Here is a 20,985-nt window from a genome sequence, read left to right on the forward strand (position 1 = left end):
GTGTTTCCTGTTATGGTTGACAACTTTCACCCTTTGTTACCATAATGAGAGAGGAAAACAGATTTTGCAGACACGTCCCTGAGGGGAGATGTTTGGGACATCCCACGCTATTTCTCCAATACCTAACTCCACCAGCGCCAAAGCAGTGTCAGTTTACAAGCCAAAAGCCTCAATATTGTTAGTTGCAGCTGTCTCTATTCTGTTATGCTCTACTGACATAATCATTCGATATGTTGTTGCTACTTAGTCTTGCTTTCCTTGATCTTGCACTTTTTCACTCTTTTTTATTCATTATCACTACATTCAGAAATTACTTTGGAAAGGTAATCCGTGGGAAAATTTATACCAAGTGTGAGAAAAGGTTGCGACCAAAAAAAAAAAGAATAATCAAGCGATTTATGTTATCTCAATCAAATATAGAGACTGCTGCCTAAATCCCACAAGATTTCAAGTGGTCTTCTAAAGGATAAACATCTTATTTACAGTGGGATCAGTGGAAGTAACACCTGAAGAAGGTCAAGTTAGTCAATAGATGAAAGGTGCTTCAGCATTATTCAAAAAATTGTGAATTGAAATGCTTCCTTCATTTCAGTGGCTTTCTGATGACCATCATCACGTCATCGGAATCTAACATGATACTGAATCCCTTTTGATCCATTCCTACTCCAAATCATACTGCATCATTAGTCTCTCCAGAGTGTTTTGACTCAAAACTTTCCTAAAATATAATTCCTTTAGAACCTCTGATGCTAATTCATTTTCACCTTCATGAGCAAGGCCTTCTACAAGAATGGTGTATGTAGTTTCATTAGGCACATACCCTTTCTCAATCATGATCTCGAGTATATCCACGGACATATCCGTCCTCTGAACTTTGCATAAGCCAAGTATGAGGGCATTATAGTTCTCAATCTCAGGTCTGTAATTGTACTCTTCCATGATAGTAAAAATCTCCATGGCTTCGGCCAACATGTTCTCCAAACATAAGCCCCTTATCAATGACGATATCGTGTATGAATCAGGAGTGAAACCACTCTTTGTCATCTCATGTAGAAGCTGAAATGCAGGTAGTGTGTTCCCTTTTCTGCACAAACAGGTTACAACATTCTTATAAAATTCATGAATTGAAGAACTCTGCCTGTTGCCCAGTAATTGTATAATGGAGAATGCTTCTTCTATCTTCACCACCTCACAAAGAACAGCAAGTGCATTATAGGTCCCATCATTAGGGTAACAATGTCTAGACATCATCTGATCAAGGAACTTAATCACAAGTTCCAACTTGCCCTGCCTACAGAAACTTGAAATTATTGGGTTATAGCTCGCAGCATTTGGCTTGATCTTATTCCTAATCATCTCTTCCAAAATCTCAATTGCCTGGTCCGTTCTCCCACGAAGAGAAAGTGAGCCGATCAAAATATTATACGTGACCAAACTTGGAGTGCAGTTCCTACTGCCCATCTCAGACAGCAACTCTTCTGCTTCTTCCCATCGACCATCAAAACACAAGCTTCTCAACAAGATGTTGTATGTGACTACATTTGGTTCGAACCCCTTCGACGGCAATCCCCTGAAGAATTCAATAGCTTCATCCAATCTGCCTTGTTTGCAAAACCCAGTTACCAAAACATTGTAAGTCACAAGATTAGGCTTGCCACCCTTGCTCATAATCTCATCCAAGAGCCTTAGAGCCTCATCTATGCCTCTCTCCTTGTATGCAGCCTCCAGTAAGATTGAGTAAGTAAAGACATTTGGTGTAAGACCCTTGTGCATCAACTTATCTAGGAACTGAAGACTTTGCTGCAGGTTGGAATGCATGCACAGGCCCCTAACAAGAGAGTTGTATGTAATTGTGTTAGGGGGGCAACCATGCTCATCCATTTTCTCCACCAACTGCATGGCATACCCAACATTGCCCTTCTTGCACAGCTGGTTAACAAGAAAGGTGTATGAGGCTACATCAGGAAGGTTGCCCGAATCGACCATCATATCCAAGACACAGACTGCTTTCCTAATCTTGTTGGATTTGCAGAGGTCATACAAGAGTTCAGTGCACTGAAGGGCATCTGGGGTATGACCCCTTTCAAACATGTATTTCAAGTAAAGGAAGGCATCATTGAGCCTGATTTCCTTGGCCTTTGGGTCACTCTTCCCGTTTCTCCAATTGGGCAGTGTGAAAACATCCTTCTCTTGGGAAGGAACAGAGACGCTTTTCACTGCCAAAACCCTGGAAAAACACTTGTGGGGTATATGGGCATATCTAGTTTTCCTACTGGTACTAATAGATGGGATATTTGGGAATGAAGAGATGGACTGAATAAGAGCTACCATGACTAAAGATCTCCAACCAAATTAATCTCAAGCAGAAGAAACAGAAATGGGGTTTTGGGTCATGCTAAAAGTGTTGAAAATGAACACTTTGTAAGATGAACTTGATCTAGGTTTAGGTGAATTTGGTGGAAAATAGAGAAAAGAACAGATTTCAGTGAGATTCTTGACCTGGGTTTTGTTATGGTGAGCTGAAGAAAGACAGATATGTGAAATCCTGAAGCAGAGCAAAATGAATCTGAGATTGTTAGACGTGGCTTTTCTGTGGGTCGGTCGAAGTTTGCAGGAACTTGAGTCTAAAGAATATAATCACAACAAGAGAAACCAAAGAAAAAGAGAAGCAAAGAAGAGGCACCGAGTTTAGAGGAACCTACGTAGTTTCTTGGAAGAGGGTAGTGCAAGTTACAGCGCCACGCAGGTTCATCCAATCTGAGTGGTCAGCCACTGAATATAAAAGGATTTCCTTTTCCATTATCCAAAAACAAATAAAAAAAAAAACATTTTTTCACTTTCTCCCTTAGCGACCTGGCTTCTCATATTTTAAAGTCACATCCACAAATTATAGAGCACTTCTTTTACCTTAAATTCTAAACACGGACCCATGTTTCTAAAATGCTCAAATATAGGACTGACGTTTTGATGAAAAAGACATATCTGGACCTTGGGTTCCAATTCGTGGTATAATTGGATGGAAAACGAGGCAAGCTACCCGTTCTACCCTTGTTCTTCAAAAGCAGATGATCTGCATGCTCTCTTTTTCCTAGCCACTTTTATATAGGAACCATGGAAGCAGTCTCATTATTGGCATCATGGGAGTCTGACTTAGGCTCTGTTTGGGAGCCGGGAAGAGATGAGATGAGCGATGGGAGTGGAGAAGAAAATGAGAGATGATGATCTTGTGAAGATGTCCAAAATAGCACATCTCAACTCCCAACACCATTCTCTTTTCCCAAAAGGGAGATCCCAAGCACATGTAAATGCATGTGGTATGTATTAAATCCTCATTAATACTATCTCTCCTCTCATCTCCGGCTCCCAAGCAGAGCCTTAGTTTAGTTGTGGATCAGCTATCCAACCCAACCTGTATCTGAAATTCCAGATACGGGAATAAAAATGCTGATCAGATTCTAATCCGAATTTTAGAAACATGATCCAAATAATAATATTATGTTTGGAGTGTATCTTTTGTTGGATGACCAACCCTACCTACTACATATGTATTTTCCTGCATATTTGAAGATACAACTATATGGGATGGCCTGGGTTCCCATTTGCTTGACCCACTGTAACCCGAACCTGGCTCTATGATATTTGGGCAAATGAGCAACGTACTGGGTCAGATACCCGGCCTGTTGACAGCCCTTGTCGCCGCAAAATCATACAGTTTTAACTAAGTCACTGGCAACCCATCTTAGTGTCTGGTCAGAGTGAATCCCTTGTATGATTTCATAAGCCTTTATCCAGCTATGTCCAATCTTTATAAGCTTTATCCAATTGGGATGTCCTGAGAGGGAACCTTTCTTCTTCTTTTTTGTGAGAGGGTTATCCAAATGGGATGTCAATAGTTAGATTTGGAAACAAATGAAGAAAGCCTTTATTGAACCCAGATCTGACTCCCAGTTAGCTGATCAAATCCTAAATCCATACTAAATCCGATCAAACAGATTCAAGTCAAACAGATATCAGATCCAAATCCATACCTTTGGAGTTCCTAATTGGAAATTATGGCAATAGGCTACTACGAAATAACCGGCGATTCTTCTTTAAACAAAAAGTTCTCGAAAGAGAAAGCAACACATACGATCACTTCCAGGTCGTTTAAAGATGAAGACAGCAACAATGTGCTGACACATCTATAAATCCATTGACCACTCCAAAAATTCTAGCCAAGCCTTTACCAACTGTTGGTTCTAACCATGCCATGGTAGCACATACCATTCCCCAGGCTTCATTTTAAAATGGAACCAGCGATCAGCATCACCAAGTCTTCCTTACCGCAGCCAGTAGCATGCCTATCAGAGATGGATTTGAGAGAGTATGCTACCAATGCATGTTAGATGAACCAACCATCTGAATATACCATCTTAACAAGAAACAATCCCACAATGATCTGTGGGAACCTATTTACAGTTAATGGAAAGAGTAATGAATGTTGGCACAAGTTATCAATCATACATGAGATTATCCATTTCAACTATTTAAAACCATTTTTCACTGAATTTTTCTGATTGTTGGAAGGCCCCACCAAAAACAAATCATAACCAATGTACAAAGTTCAGAAATAAATACTCCATAAAAAAAATTAAGTAATCCAAAACAAGAACAGTTCTCTTCAATGCAAAATTTTACACAAGGCAAAATCAGCAGTCATTTACTGATAAATCATAATACACTCAGATCCAAAAGACCCTCTCATCTGAAACGATATTTTCAGCAGACCCATGCCCTTGTCATTTTCTTAATTGGCTATTGATTATTCAGCTCCATCCCACTTCCAAGAAGGCAGTCATCGTCTTCCACTGCTAAAGCAATGGACATACAGTTGATCCAAGCTGATAGCCAACCTTGAGATATATATGCTCCTGCAGGATGACACCGTCCGAGGAACCCTGCTGGTATTTCATTGAATTGTCCACTTGGGAAACTAATCCATCATGCATTCAACGCATTTACTCTTAACTCGCTGCCAATGAGTTTGCAATCATTATCACTGAAGGTTTGTTCTTCTCTCCAAGAGGGACGCCAAGAATTCTGAGCATAATTTTGGAAGAGGTGGTAGAATATGCGAAGGTCCATCAAAAACAGACTCCCAAGGTTTACCAGAAGGCATATATGGGATAGTGGGAAAGCTCTTCTTTTCAGTGTTGACAGGTGGAAGCTTTCCATAGATAGACTCATATCCAAGTGCACCTGGACAGAAAGCAACATCAGTAGCCATGTTTACTTCAAGCACAACTAATGTGTATATTCATTTACTTTTTCGTGCACAGGCAGGGGAATTAAACACCATGTGTATGTATGTGCGTACTCATGCATTTGTTCGTGTGTGTTACCAGTAACATAGTAAGTCTAAAACACATTTACTTTTAAATAATCATAATTGCTATCATTATTGTATTAACATTTTCTACTATTGTTCTGCATTACCAACCTCAACATTGAGGGCAAAGGATATGGTTGTAACATGACAGGCTTTAGGAATTGCTTGTTTTATTTTCCTTCTGTGTTAATATATCCTACTTGCTTTAGACATCCAATTTGCAAAATGGTACAAATGTAGGAATTTTGGACTTACAAACTAGAGATCATAAAAAAAAGAATTACAAAGACAAATACAATCAGAGGATCATGCAATTATAAAAAGAAAAGATGCCAGCACACAACCTTAATGTAATGATAATCATGGAAACCAGAATGATAAATGAACAAAACACACGTGAATTAGTACCATTTTCTTCTTGGGCAGTGAATTGCTGTGAAGGTTTAGTGGAAAGCTGGTCTTCTTCTTTGCTATAGGGATCAAAAATGACGTATTCATGGTCACCATTTATATATGTGAGAACTGCTCCTGATGAATTAGCCTCTGAAATCTCCTCATTCTGAGCCAATGGACGTGCTGACACAAATGCAATTCCACCTCCTTTTGCCTAGTTTATGTTAAAGGAGGGATAAATTTATTTGACTGAAAAATAAAAGCAAGAAAAGTAACAATGTTCCTGAAAAATAAAAGCAAGAAAAGTAGCAATGTTATATTGTACAATTATCCTCATTTTAACATATTATACCTTCTTGACAGACCATGTAGCAACAGGAATTGGATCTTCAGTGCTGAATAGCAAAATGAGTCCATCTCTGCCAGACAAACTTTCAACAGATGACGTATTTTGAGAAACATTGGGAACAAGGACTAGAACCGCAAATTGTGAAGTCTCCATATTACATGCTACACCTGCAAGAGGTGCGTTAGAGACGTGTGATAATGAAACCATCACTGGAGAAAAAAATAAAAAGGGCAAGCTGGATCACTATATATAGCTCCTAAACAGTCTTTATCTCCTAAACTGTCCTAAAAAGCTTCAAAGGGACAAAGTTACTAATCCAACCTCATAGCTGTATTCTATATAGCTTACTTGGTGAAACACATGCATTAGATTAGGCATTTCCGTGCTTAGATGTGCATTTAAAGCTTAGTTATCAAAGGCGGTAGGCGGAGCATAGGAGATGAGCCCCTAAAAAGACTAGGTGGGGCCAAGGAGGTACTAGGCAGACTAGTCGGTACCCAAATTAAAAAAATACACAATATGTAAACAAACTGCTAAGATTAATAACAAACATGTATACAACATAAAATCAATCAACAATAAGCAATAGACAAAACATATGTTGTTAAAGCAATTATATTAAATAACCTACTAAAAAATTAAGAATAAATGAACAATTTAATAAACAAACCATACAATTAACAATGTGAATGAACAATATACAAAAAATAAAATCACATATACAAAAGAATTAACAACAATAGACATAAAATAAGCAATAGACAAATAAGAAGAAGAAATGAACAATTCAATAAACAAACATAAGTCATAACTGAACTACTTATAGTTATAATATGTTAATATAATATAATTAAATATATTTACATAAAAAAACAGATTTTATATGAATTACACACACACGCATATATATATTATATACATAATTACATACGCTTATAAGATAATATGTTAATATATAATTATATATATTTACACAAAAAAAACAGATTATATATGAATTACACAAACACACATATATATAAAAGTGAAATACAAAAACAGTCAACCAGATTATATATGAATTTCTGAGTTGTGCATGTGAAGTGTGAAGTGTGAAAAAGATAAGAAAATATATTATATATGAATCACACACACACACACGCATATATATAACTCAGAAACAGATATATATGTGTGTGCAACATCTGTTTGTGTGCATGTGAAGTGTAGACTATGAAAAAGACAAGAAAACAAATTATATATGAATTACACACACAGAAATATATATATATATATATATATAGAGAGAGAGAGAGAGAGAGTAGCTCCCAAAGAGCTTATTTCCTAAACCATCCAGATGCTACTGGAAGACATAGTTGCTATGTCACATAAGTGCGGGTGCGGCGATGTGGCACTTTAAAAAAACTTGGGTGCGGGCGTGCAGGGGTGCGGAAGGGTGTGTGTGTGTGTATATATATATATATATATATATATATATATTAACAGTTAACAGTAACACTAATGAAATAAAAAACAATATGGCCAAACCCCTCGGGTCTCTCACAAGTCGCAATATTGGCCTGGTATGGTGTGGAACAGTCTAATGAGTATAGAGTTATAAGAAGGGGAGATCATGGGGTTTTAGGGATCGTTTAACAGCGTGTCAAAGCTGACATGTTCTTATCCGGGACACACTGTTTCGCGAGATGCACAGAGGCGCGTGAAACAGCACATTTGTGCATCCTGCGTTTGACAGCAACAACATCCCACGCATCCGTGATGTCCTACACAATGCACGGGATGCGGAGTCAAACACCCCCTTAGTGTCCAAGCAAGAGATGGTCTATCTGGTTTCGAACCCGTTTGTTACATTTTGATACACTGAATAGGTTTTTCTTATTATTAGAAAGAACAAAAGAGATTTTTCTCTTAAAATCAAATTAGGTATGCCAACTTGGGAATTCGTATCCAAGGCTCCAGAGGGTTTAGCCCCTACTCTATAGATGAGGGGAAAGAGATTGAGAGAGAGAGAGGTACACAGAGGGTTTAGCCGAGAAGAGTGATAGAGACGAGGGGAGAGAGAGAGAATGGAGACATACCTGCCAGAATCTTCAGGTCAGAATCGTCACGCTAGAATCGCTGCTGGGTTGGAGACGGAGAAGAGGCATCGGGATCGGGAGGAGGGGGCAAAATGTTTGTGCCCTAATCCCCCTCCCAGCCCATTTCATCGGGCGATTTTTTTTAAGTCCAAAAATTGGACATTTATGACCTTAGGTGCGTTGACCACACCAAGGGTTGGTTTGACCACACCCTCACGCGCACCTGCGTCGTGTCCCGTCGATGTGGGTGCAGCACCTAGCTGGTCGAATCCCTGTGACATAGCATAGTTGCATATGTTTTTGCTTAATCCTAACCTGTGGATGCATTCATCATTATTTATTCGCTAAAAATCATGATTGGATCAAATTGATTTGATGAGAAACCTTGATTTCTATTTCACCAAGTTTTGGTGCAATATGAGCCATCAATTTTTTATTGCTTTAAATCTTGGTTGTCAAAGGCGTCGCCTAGGCGGCCTAGGCACAGCCCCACCACCTAGGCTTTTGGATTTGGGTTTACTTCTTAGGGGTCGCCTAGCCCGCTTAGGTGATGCCTATGCTGTTACCACCCAGGCTTTAAGCCTATACTTGTTCCTTTTATTTTAACTTGGTTGACAAAGTGGTCAACCAAGCCAAAGTATAAAAAGGGGAAGGGCAGTGCCTCTCTCTCTCTCTCTCTCTCTCTCTCTCTCTCTCTCTCTTAGCAAAACTTGGTGAAACAGAAGAAGAAAAAGAAGGTACACCCTCTCTCTCTCTCTCTCTCTCTCTCTCTCTCTCTCTCTCTCTCTCTCACACACACACACACACACTTTTTTCTTCTTCTTCCTTGTTTTTCCTTCTTTTTTTCTTCTTCTTCCTATGTTTTCCTTTTCACTTTTCTTTTTTCCTTTTTTTCTTCCTGTTTTCCCTTACTAATTTTTTCTTGTTCTTCTCTCAGTTAGCTCTCTCCTGTTTTTTTCTTATTCCCGTGTCTTCTTGTTTTTGCTATATATATATATACACTATGTCACAGGGATTCGGCCAGACAGGTGCCGCACCCACGTCGACGCGGGTGCTGGTGCGGATGCGGCACCCGGTGCGGTCAACCCGACCCTGGGTGAGGTCAATGCACCCAGGGTCATTTTGGTCCATTTTTTTGATTTTTTTTTTTAAAAATTGCCCTATGAAATGGGCTGCGGAATTTAAAGAAACCCATTTTGGATGCTTGCAAATCTCTACAATGAAAACCGATATAGAAATCCCACTCTATAGTGTTCGGTGTTTGTGAAAGTGATGTTTTACAACCCGTACATAATTCATTGTGTACTGCTTGTTTGGGGTTTTAAAGCCCCCTTCATATATTTCTTCTTTTTACTCAAGAAATACCATGGGTGACACTAAACAAAGTACAACATTTTCATTGACAAGACATCCTTTAAAAAAAAAAAGAAACCCATGAAACGGACTAAAACCAACGAGAAGCAAAAGAGAAAAAAATAATAGAGAAAACAAAGATGGAGAAGAAGAAAGAATGAACAAGTAGGAAATTAAAGAGTACCAGCAAGTTTAGGAAGAGAGCGCCTGCTGCCATGGCCATTCTTATTGATGTAATCGACCAAGATCTCATCTTCTTCAGCCGTCCACAGACCCTTTTTCAACCCTTTCTTTTCACAACATGGATCTCTCTCTCTCTCTCTCTCTCTCTCTCTCTCTCTCTCTCTCTCTCTCTCTCTCTCTCTCTCTCTCTCTCTCTCTCTCTCGGACGACGGAGAGCCAAAAGAGTGTTGTGTGATCGACTCCTTTAGCTATAAAATACTCAAAAGTATTCCATAGGATTCGAAAACCCCAATTGCTGCTCTTTCTTCCTCAGGAGGCAAAAAGACTACAAGCAGCACGAAAACAAAGGCGACATAGAGAGAGCAATGAATGAAAGGTGACCCATATTGCGCTCTGTCAGGCATGAATTAAATGACTACTAGTTCAATGTTGCGCTCTGTCAGGCATGAATTAAATGAGTTGTACAGACTTCACATTCACCTCTCCAGCTCTCCACCTCGATCATCGCATCAGAGAGAGAGAGATTATTATCACTACTCTTATGAGTGTGAAGCGTTGGCCCCGCCACATTATCGCTCGTGGTTAGGCCCACTTTCAATTTCATGGTGTCAACGGGTTGGGTTGGGTTCAGATTTAAGTGAAATCTGTAATAACCCGAAAAAAAAGTTTGGATTCGGGTCGGATCCGGACCCGGACCCGACCCGGACCCGAAAGGAGGCACCGCCTCCCGTGTTTTTAACACAGGGAGGCAGGGGTTTCAAAGAGAACCCCCGCCCCCTTCTTCCTCTCTCGTTCTCTCTCCCCGATTCTCCCTCGTCTTCGGTGATTTGCCGAAGAGGACTGTTAGGCCGTCGTCGGCGACAGCCCCCCTCTGCGACCACGCCGCCGCTGCCGCCACCTGCGACCTGCCACCGACGCCACCGCTGCCGCCGTCGGCGACCACCAGGTACGCCCTCTTTCGTTCGCCACTCTCTCTCTCCTCTCTACCTCTCCCGTCTCTCTCTCCCTCACTTCTCTGTGTGGCCACGGGAGGGGTCAAACCCCCTCCCTGTGCCCCCTTTTAGCAGGGGAGGGGCACGACACCCCTCCCTGCTCTCCGTTTCGGTAGGGGAGGGGGGGATGAGCCTCCTCCCTTCTCTCATTACGACAGAGGAGGGGCTGAGCCCCCTCCTTGCTTCTGTTACGGTAAGGGAGGGGCCGAGCCCCTCCTCCCTGTTTTCTGCTACGGCAGGGGAGGGGCCGAGCCCCTCCTCCTTGCCCCTTTTTATTATACCAGCAAGAGCCATCGGCCCTTGCCTTTTTGGGTTGTCATCAGGGGCCGTGGCCCCTGCCTTTTTATTATGCCTGCAGGGGCCGATGGCCCTTGCCTTTTTGTTATGCCAGCAGGGGCCGATGGCCACTGCCTTTTTGTTTGCCAGCAGGGGCCGATGGCCCCCTGCCCTTTGTGCGCGAGCCGATACCCTTGGCCGACAAGCTCGGGGAATCTTTGGAAGCTACATCGTGATGGGGACAAATCATTACAATTGTTGGTCTCCAACGAGGAATTCCTAGTAGCGTGAGTCATCTTTTCGCATTTGACTACACCCCTCTTTTGGCTGCAAGGGTCATTTGACCCTGCCCCATCTTCTTTTCGAGTCAATTGGGACGGTTTGCCCCAGCCCTATGTATCGGAGAAGTTGAGTCTTTGCCTTGCTTTTGCTTTTGTCTGAGTTTGCTTGTAAATATCGCATATTTGCAGCTACGACGAATCTCACTCGCGCTCCGCGACCCGAGCCGTTAATCGTGTACGTCCGCAGATGTCAGCAAGCTCGTAACCCTCCAAGGTAGGGGAAGATTGCACAGAAGACTTAGACAATTGAATTGAGTTCAATTAACTAAAAAGGACAATTAAATAAATATATATGCATATATATCATATATTTTTATACGAGTACACATTTAACTCAAGGACGCAGTTTCGCGATCCTTGTCCTTTACTTTGCCGTTGCGCATCGCGCACAGGTTTTGTGTTGCACTCCTGTTTACAGTTCCTTTACTTTGCCGTTGCGCATCGTGCAAAGGTTCTGCGTTGCACTCCTGCTTACAGTCTTTACTTGCCGTCGCGCGTTGTGCGAGGGTTTGCGTTGCACTTCTGCTTACCGTCTTTACTTTGCCGTTGCGCATCGTGCAAAGGATCTGCGTTGCACTCCTGCTTACAGTCTTTACTTGCCGTCGCGCGTTGTGCGAGGGTTTGCGTTGCACTTCTGCTTACCGCCTTTACTTTGCTGTTGCGCATCGCGCACAGGTTTTGTGTTGCACTCCTGTTTACAGTTCCTTTACTTTGCCGTTGCGCATCGTGCAAAGGTTCTGCGTTGCACTCCTGCTTACAGTCTTTACTTGCCGTCGCGCGTTGTGCGAGGGTTTGCGTTGCACTTCTACTTACCGCCTTTACTTTGTCGTTGCGCCTAGGCTCTTGCTTTTGCATGTGTTGGTATTGCCTTGCTTTTGCAGATGACGTGCAGGTTCTTGCTCTTTGCGTATGCCTTAAAGGCATCCTCGTGGAGGATGCAAGAGACATCTATCACTCACTCTTGCGACAAGAGTTCAGTTGGGAGCTGGCGATACACCTCCGTTTAAGGAGAGGGATACCTCGCAAGGATCCTGGCTTTTCGTGTGCGCAGTCCTGCAGAGTCGACTTGAGATTTTTGGGAGCTGCGCAAAAGCATCAAAGACTACTCTAAATCGAAGCATTTGGAAGGATGTGACTGGCTGGCTTTGCTCGCCTTCTTGGCTTATCTCGGGTGATCCCGAATTGGAGGTTCGAGCGAACTTCTTAGCGGGTGTTCTGTTGAGAAACTCGTATCCCATCTATCGAGGCCGGTATCGAGTCATGCGAGACATGTAGATACCCCGATAGCGGATGTGATTCGAGATAATCACATGCATTATGTTGGCACAAGGTACTGTTGTTTCAAAAGATAGAGTAAAGTTGATAAACTTTACATCTTTGTGAAACACTCCTGTTGAGGCTTCTATTGAGGAGCTATACCCCCTTCATCCTAGAGTACTTGTAGTCGTGCACGACACATCTAGTACTGCGATGATCGGATGAGACGGTCGTGCGACCTCGAACAACGCTAAATGCAAAATGCAGTAATCACATAAATGGCCTCACATTCGCCTTCACAGGCAAGATGCTCGAGTGGTTTAAATACCACAGCATGGAATGGGTCGTTAGTTAAGCAACCCCTAACGCACTCGTTTGCTTCTGGTTGTCTGTTAAGGGAGAGGACAGATCGGTACAAAAACTCCAATGGACAGGTTGTTAACAACCACCCCACGGGCAAAGATCCGACCTCCCCAGTCATTGGAGTTAGGGGATAGGGGCTACACAAGTTAGCTCAACACTTCTGCAGAAGTTGGATGCATCCGTGGCACTGCTTTTCAGCCTCTGGGGAATCCTCTCTCGGCTAATGCCGTCCCCTTTGGAGCGGACTCAACTAGCTATTCGGGTTATCGAAAATACATAGAATAACAGACGCCCGAACTAGTCTCAGTTGTTTCTATGTTTTGCCTGCGCGTACCCGCAGGCCAGTAATTATCAAAACATAAGGTCTGTTCACACTGGTCACGGGTCGTGAGATTCACTTGCACTACTGATTCGCTTGCACTACTGCTTCTCTTGCACTACTGCTTCGCTTGCACTACTGCTTCTCTTGCACTACTGATTCGCTTGCACTACTGATTCGCTTGCACTACTGCTTCGCCTGCACTACTAATTCGCTTGCTTGCTCGATAGTTCAATATGCTACTCGTTGAACTGTGCACGCCTGTCAAGGCGTTACTCTAGTTGGTTAAACTGCTTACGCAGTTCTTTGCGGAGTAATAAGGAGTTTCTCATACTAGTTAAATGCTTATAATAATAGCATTATACCAGTTGCTACATATTAGCATGTGACTTGCTTTATCCCTTGGTCGAACTATTTGGTGCTTATTGTAGCGTAGCACTTGTTGGCTTGCATCTCTTATGATTGATGTGATTGCATACAGCTCATAATCTACGAACTGGTGGCAACTAGGATTGATGTGGCCGCTTGTCGTATAAGCTGCTTACATAGTGTGATATAACTGTTGCCGTATGATTGCTTATGAATGGCTTATGATGTAATGGTTTATGCCTTACGATTAATTTAATTACTTGTTGATGGATCGAGCCATTTTATGGTAATTATATGTTTTACGAGCATTGTTATGAGTGCTTGTCTTATTCATTTGTTTTATTTGGCTGACGGGTAGAGTTAGTTACCCTTCGCCCATAGAATCAACTGAATTGCCATATCTGGGTGTTCTCATGTGTCGTTTACACATGCTTTGAGGGCCTATTTGAGGATTGCAATATTCCTTGTGGCAATCATATGATGCGTAGGATTATATGCTTCTGCATGGAGTGATACGATGCATATTGCTGATATACATGTTTGTGCCCATATTATGGCTACTGACATCGAGAGTAGTAAACTGTTCGGACCAGTTGATTGTATAGATGCGTGTATCACCGAGTAGGGTGTTTGTCGAGCACCTGATCTCCAAAGGATTATCTGCGAGGGCGTGTATGATCAAGACCAGGTATACCATCTAGGGCGGAATTCCTTGTGAGGTTATACATGTCCCAGACCAAGTGATCCGGGCGTTGATCTTGTTGTTCGTATTAGTGGCTATCGACTCCGAGAAGGGTCATTTGTGTTGATGTGTGTATCGCAATGATTTTCATTGGATATGGCATCTGTTGGGGACCAGTTTCCCAAAGGTTTCACTGTGAGGTTATACTTTTCCCAGATCGGGTGACCCGGCTAGACAGAGAGATTCTCTGTGAGGATGTACATTGTCCACGAACGGATAGCCGCAAAGACGGTGAACTCCTGTGAGGAAGTGTAGGGTCCAAGATCAGGTATACCCTCTAGGGCGGTAATTCCTTGTCCGGTCGTATATCTCTCGGACCGAACGATCCGACGTGGATCTTGTGTTTTCGCTTACCATAAAAAGTTATGGTGAGCTGTGACGATCTTCTGAGATTGTTTGTGATAGCCAACTATGAATTCATAGTTTCGGCTTTCTGTTTTAGCATGATTACGTGCATGACTCAGATGTGAGAATCAGATCGTTAGTGATTTGAGTTAGTGATCATGTTTTGGACCTTCTACGGAAGGGTGAGCTTCTCTGAGAAAGTATGACGCCTTAGTGCGTCATAACCGGTGACGGTTAGCCGCGTAAGACTTTGAGAGATGATGATAGATTAAGGTTGTTCAGGACAATGCGTTTATTAGAAGTAGTGAGCGACAAACGATGTCCTGATGGTGATTAGATGCAGAGACCTCGTTCTAGGAACGAGGACAAGCTTGTTGCGTAGTAGTTCTCAATTTACGATCAAATGGATCGTATGCTGCGTTGGTCAGTTGCACTGCTTACTTGCGTTGAACTGCGTACTGTTTGCACTACTTACGCATTTGCACTGCCTACTCGCTTGCACTACTTACTCGCTCGCACGCCTTATTCGCTTGTACTGCTTACGTGTTTGCACTATTCACCTGCTTGCATTGCTTACCTGTTTAACTGCATATCGGCTTTAAACTGCGTAGCCTTCAGTTCCTTGTAGTCTTTCTTGTGCACCTACTAGTTTTTCGTGAAACTAACCCATTCTATGGGTACAGGTGTTTATTAGGTACACTACGGGCGATGGCGCGATTGCAAGATGGCTTTAAGACTTCTTCTTCCTGCTCTTAGCTCGCGTCCTGGACGCTTGGGTTCGTATCGGATTTCCCTTAGGATATCCGAATCTTGTCAGTTTTGGTTCTTTTAGCTAACATGCCTAAAGTTGTCAGCTTGCCTTATGATTTATCAAAGAAAAATCTTTCGCTGATTTCATAAACAAACTCTGAAGGAAAGAGATATTTCTAGTCTCTTGCCTGTTTTCTGAAAAAGGTTCGCAAGTTTGAAATTTGGGGCGTTACAAAATCAAACTCAAACCCTATATGAGATAATGGTACCGACTACCGCGTTATGGACTTGAGTCTAATGGAATCCATCATAAGAAACCATACCAGGATCCTGGACTAGAGTCTAATTGAACCCATCATAAGAGAAACCATACCCGAACCTTATAAGGTTACATAAATGATAAATCAGAAATAATATTTTTCATCATTTTTACATTGAAAAATACTAACTTAATTGGAACTCGAGCCGAGCCATATGAAATTTCATAAACTTAACACTCTCAGGCATAAAAAAGAAATGGTTGGTTAAGGAAAAACCATGAAAAGACCCATTTTTGCTTATCACAAAAATCATGTTTATTTTATCACAAGAATTTAATGAGAAGAACCCCCGGACCCACCTTATATATATATATATATATATATATATATATATATATATATATATATATATATATATATATATATATATATATATAAGCTCAAAAAAGCTTAAAGCAGATTGCAGTTTGGGTGGCAAATTAAAATATAGTCATAAGAAAAGGTTTAATGTTCAAATTAACTTTCGCTGCATGAGCTCCAAAGTTCAAAAACCTTTGTGAAATAACTCCAATTTTGACCTCTATAATGCTTACAGCCAGTGCATAAAAATAACAAAAGAACCCCCTTAAATTGATGGTTGTAAATATATTATTTGGCCGTGAATAAATGCAATAGAACAAAGTAAGCTGTAAACATGTATGCAACATTTAAGTTCAAGATACCAAGGAGTTCATAATATGAGAGCAACTTGGACCATTTAAATGAATGGGCCTCAATACAGGGGACACCCAGAAGCGGGAATCAGACAACCATCCATTTAGGAATGCAAAAAGATAGGATCTATTTAAATATAAGGGTGACCTAAACTAGATGGAGCCCAATCCCAACCACGGTTACTGGAAACACTATAAGACTAGGGGAAGCAAACTTCCCCAAAACGTGTCACTTCCGAAACGTGCGGCGAAGCGGACCTTTTAAATGGGAAGCATGTTTTTTATTATGGTGAAGCACACTTCCCACTTGCTTTCCTGCTCACTTCCCAATATCAAGAAGTGAATTTTCTTTTTTCTTTTCTTTTTTCTTTTTTTTTTTTTGGGGGGGGGGGCGGTGTTAATATATATATATAGATAGATTATGACACATACACATATATATGTCTGTGTCTATCTACATATATAAATATATATATTTCTTTTGTAATACCCAATAGGGGCAAATTAGTCCTTTCACATTGTACACGCATATCCTAAAAGATGTGCTATTTTTTCCTTTTCTTTTTTCCCTTTTTCTTTTTTCCATTCTTTCTTTATTGGTTGAGAGGGGTCCACAAAGAGTCGTTGGACCCCTCCAACGGTCATAAATATGACCGTTGGAGGGGCTTCAACGACTCTATGGGAGCCCCTCCTTGGGTCCCTTAGTGTGTATAAATAAGGGGCTTGGCCCCATGTATTCTTCAAGCTTCTTGTGAATCCTTATGTGAGTGAAATATATTTTTTCACCTTATTTTGTGTGTTTTACCACTTTTGTGGTGTGTTGCAATCTTGCCCATTTGTGGCTTCTTGTGTATGTACGTGCTTTCGTGCTTGCTCTTGGAGATATCACCTCACTCATTTGGCACTTCATTACATGTTATCAGAGCCTTGGTTGAGAAAGCTTCATCAGATCCTCTCTTGACAAGTAATATCACTCATCTTTCTTGTTTTCAAACTCGTTTTCTATAAATGGCCAACAAGGATGCAAAAATTGACCTCTTATTCAAATTGGATGGGACCAACTACCGAATGTGGCCGGCCGCTATGGAAAATAACCTTAAAGGTAAAAAAACTTTGGGGTTATGTATGTGGAACCATTCCGGAACCACAAATGAAGTTAACTAAGTTTGAAGGTAATGAAGAAAGAGCATTAAATGAAGATGAAAAAGAGAAGGCTATTCTTGATTTCTCTTCAAAAATGGAAGATTGGGAAAGTGAGCATGCTAAAATTCTAGCATGGATCATGAATAATGTTGAACTAAAAATTTGTGCAAATCTTGCAAAGTTCAAGAAGGCTAATGAAGCTTGATTCTTTATGAAAAGCATGTACACTCAAAGAGACCTTACTAAGCATTTCTTTCTACAAGAAAAGATAAAGAGTTACCAAGCAAGGTGATATGAGTATTAGGGACTATTATAGTGCCATATCTTCTTTATGGGATGAACTTGTTCTTCTCGAACCTCAATGGGAAGGTAGTGTTATTGCCATGAGGTAAGAGCAAATGGAAAAAGAGAGGTTTTTCCAATTTATTCATGGGCTTCGTCCCGAATTCGAGCAACTTAAAGAATCCCTTCTTCATAGGGCGTCTACTCCTCTAAGTGACATTTTGGCCAACTTATGTCAAGAAGAAACTCGTTTGGCCTTGAAAAGAGATGTTGATGAAGTTCATGTTGTGTCTAGACCCGGCAACAATGTAAGATCATATAAACCACCCCATTTTTGGAAGAATAATGGTGGTGGAGGAAGAAAAATTATTTGTCATAATTGTAATGAACCGGGCCATATTCGTCTGGATTGCCCCAAATTCAAGAAGAAGGTGGCTTCTGTTGGTGAAATTCCTCCAAACACAAATGAAGATTCAAAGAAGGATGGAGACATAAAGGAGTTGATCGCTCATCTTACCGAAACTCTTCAACAATTTATAAAGATGAATTCCTCTACTGCATCCTCCTCACCCTCCACTTCTGATGCAGCCATCTCCTCTTTTCTATGTATGACCTCTTGGATTCTTGACTCGGGTGTCTCCTTTCATATGACTCCAAATGCATCACTTTTGACAAAACTAAGTCTCAATAAATTCAAATCATATGTTTCCACCACCGATGAAACATCCTCGGAGGTTGAAGGCATTGAAAACCTTGAGAAAACTTATGACCAAAACAAAGATTTTTTTTGTTCCCAAAATCTGAATTATTCCAAAACTTAATTTAAATCTTTTTTCGTTTCTGAAATTACCAATTTTGAATGTGATGTCACTTTTTCACCTACCCATTGCTATGTGCAAGATCTTCGGTCCGAGAAGCGGATTGGGCAAGGCCATAGAAGAGGGGATCTTTATTATATGAATTTTTTGTCTTTACCATCCAAATCATTTTGTAATCATGTTCAATCCAAAGATATTGAGACTTGGCAAAAGAGGCTTGGATATCCTAGTATTTCCAAGTTGTATCTCTTTTCTTTTTGGAAAAATTTTGTAATACAAATACATTTACATGCAATGATTGTATTCTTCGAAAGATTCATTCGCTTCCGTATTCGTATAGTAATTTTGTGTCAAAAAAACCTTTTAAACTTGTGCATTCCAATGTATGGGGGTCTGCATCCGTTATATCCAAAGGGGGATATTCTTACTATGTTACTTTTATTGATGACTTTACTAGATATACATGGGTATACATTATTAAAAACAAATCTGATGTCTTCACTAATTTTAAAGAATTCCATATTCTTATTCAAAATCAATTTCAAAACAATATAGCTATATTTAGATCTGATTCTAGAGGTGAGTACATGTCTAAAGATTTTCAAAATTATTTCAAAATAAATGGAATTTTGCACTAACGATCTTGTCCTAAAACTACGCAACAAAATGGTCTTACGAAAAGGAAAGATAGACATTTAATTGAAACTACAAGAACACTTCTTGTATCTAAAAATGTTCCTAAAAACTTTTGGGTCGAAGCTCTTCTTACCGCAACATATCTTATCAATCGTATGCCCTCTTCTTCTTTAAAAAATGTATCACCTTTTGAAAAATTATTTAAAATTACTCCAGGTTTTAATAGACTAAGGATATTTGGATATAAATGCTTTGTGCTTGTTCAAGGACAAGATAAATTATCACCTAAAGCGCTTGAATGTGTGTTCATTGGTTATGGTGAAAATTAAAAAGGCTATAGATGCTATAATATTCGAAACAATAAACTCTATGTGCCAAGAAATGTAAACTTTCTTGAAGAACAAGATGGTTTTGATATCCACACATCTAGAGAAGACATTGATTATTCCTTCCTATTTGACTTAGCTCATAGAATTGAGTCGCCTGATGCAATTATTTACGATAATACTTGTGATGGCATTTTACATCATAATGATATACCACAGCATGGTAATGTTTCTCAAAATAAGACCCTTAATGATATAAATGTATATACCCGGCGGTTAGGAAATGAACATCAACCTGCTCTTGAGAGATATTCTCAAGACTTCTCTTTAAAAGAACCTATTGATCCACCTAGGAGATCTTCTCGTAATAGTAGGCAACCAAAAAAATTTATGTCTTATGAATCTTTTTCACCTAATAATAAGACTTGTCTCATGTTAATACATTTGTATCATGAGCCTACTTCATTTAAAGAAGCTAAAATCATCAACATTGGATTGAAGCCATGAAAATTGAATTAGAGGCTCTTAACAAAGCCCAAACTTGAAGCATTATTCGTCAACCATTAGGAAAAAAGGCAATTGGGTGTAGATGGGTATATAAAGTCAAAACCAAATGTGATAGATCTCTAGAAAGATACAAAGCTCGTTTGGTTGCAAAAGGCTACGCCCAAGAATATGGGATTGACTACGAAGAAACCTTTGCTCCAGTAGCTAGAATGACTAGTGTGTGAACATTAATTGCCTTAGCCTCCATTAAGCAATGGTCGGTATATCAACTTGATGTTAAAATGTGTTTTTAAATTAAACTCTATGTGAAGAAGTTCTTATGGATCCTCTGTCATGTCTTGAAATTGGTAAAAGAAATATTCTGAAGTTAAATAAAGCTCTCTATGGTCTTAAACAAGCACCAAAAGCTTTGTATGATCTTTTTAGCAAAGTAGTTCTTGATATTGACCTTATTAAAAATATTCTTAAAGAAAATTTTGATATGTCTGACATTGGTTTTCTAAGGTATTTTTTAGAAATCGAAGTTGCATACTCCCCCAAGGGGTATGTTCTCTCTCAGATGAAGCTTGCCTCCGACATTATTGCCCGGTCTAGGCTGACAGATGACAAGAAGGTAGATACTCCAAAAGTGATCAACGCCAAGATGAGAGTCAGTGATGACACTCCTTTAGCACTCCTTTAGCAGATCCCACACCTTATCGTCAGTTGATTGGGTCACTATCATATTTATCTATCACCAGGCCCGATATTTCTCATGTGGCTCATAGTGCAAGTCAATTTCAAACTGCTCGCTCTACCATTCACATAGCCGCAGTCATGAGA

The 20,985-nt window shown here is 40.5% G+C and overlaps 2 protein-coding genes across 3 annotated transcripts in view; both read right to left on the reverse strand.

Moving 5' to 3' along the window:
* Nucleotides 1–331: 331 nt before the first annotated feature.
* LOC149822618 (uncharacterized) lies at nucleotides 332–2,754 on the reverse strand. The gene has a single exon (XM_089981159.1). It carries the CDS (start codon nucleotides 2,329–2,331, stop codon nucleotides 661–663), a length of 1,671 nt encoding a protein of 556 aa, XP_089837285.1. The 5' UTR covers nucleotides 2,332–2,754; the 3' UTR covers nucleotides 332–660.
* A 1,848-nt stretch (nucleotides 2,755–4,602) lies between these two features.
* LOC149822619 (uncharacterized) overlaps nucleotides 4,603–20,985 on the reverse strand; it is a 100,776-nt gene continuing 84,393 nt past the window's right edge. For both annotated transcript variants that reach the window (XM_089981676.1, XM_089981675.1), the window contains exons 15-17: nucleotides 6,114–6,277; nucleotides 5,777–5,975; nucleotides 4,603–5,238 (exon numbers count right to left, since the gene is read on the reverse strand). In XM_089981676.1, the coding sequence (XP_089837802.1) occupies nucleotides 5,036–5,238; nucleotides 5,777–5,975; nucleotides 6,114–6,277 (566 nt within the window). In that variant the 3' untranslated portion in view covers nucleotides 4,603–5,035. The remainder of the gene's footprint in view (nucleotides 5,239–5,776; nucleotides 5,976–6,113; nucleotides 6,278–20,985) is intronic.

This window comes from Nuphar pumila, chromosome 11 (genome assembly GCF_984573655.1).
Source record: "Nuphar pumila chromosome 11, dmNupPumi1.hap1.1, whole genome shotgun sequence".
NCBI classification, from domain to species: domain Eukaryota; kingdom Viridiplantae; phylum Streptophyta; class Magnoliopsida; order Nymphaeales; family Nymphaeaceae; genus Nuphar; species Nuphar pumila.

Bases quoted from the DNA above. Each gene is read 5' to 3' on its own strand.
- LOC149822618 (XM_089981159.1), bottom strand. From the start codon at position 2,331: ATGGTAGCTCTTATTCAGTCCATCTCTTCATTCCCAAATATCCCATCT.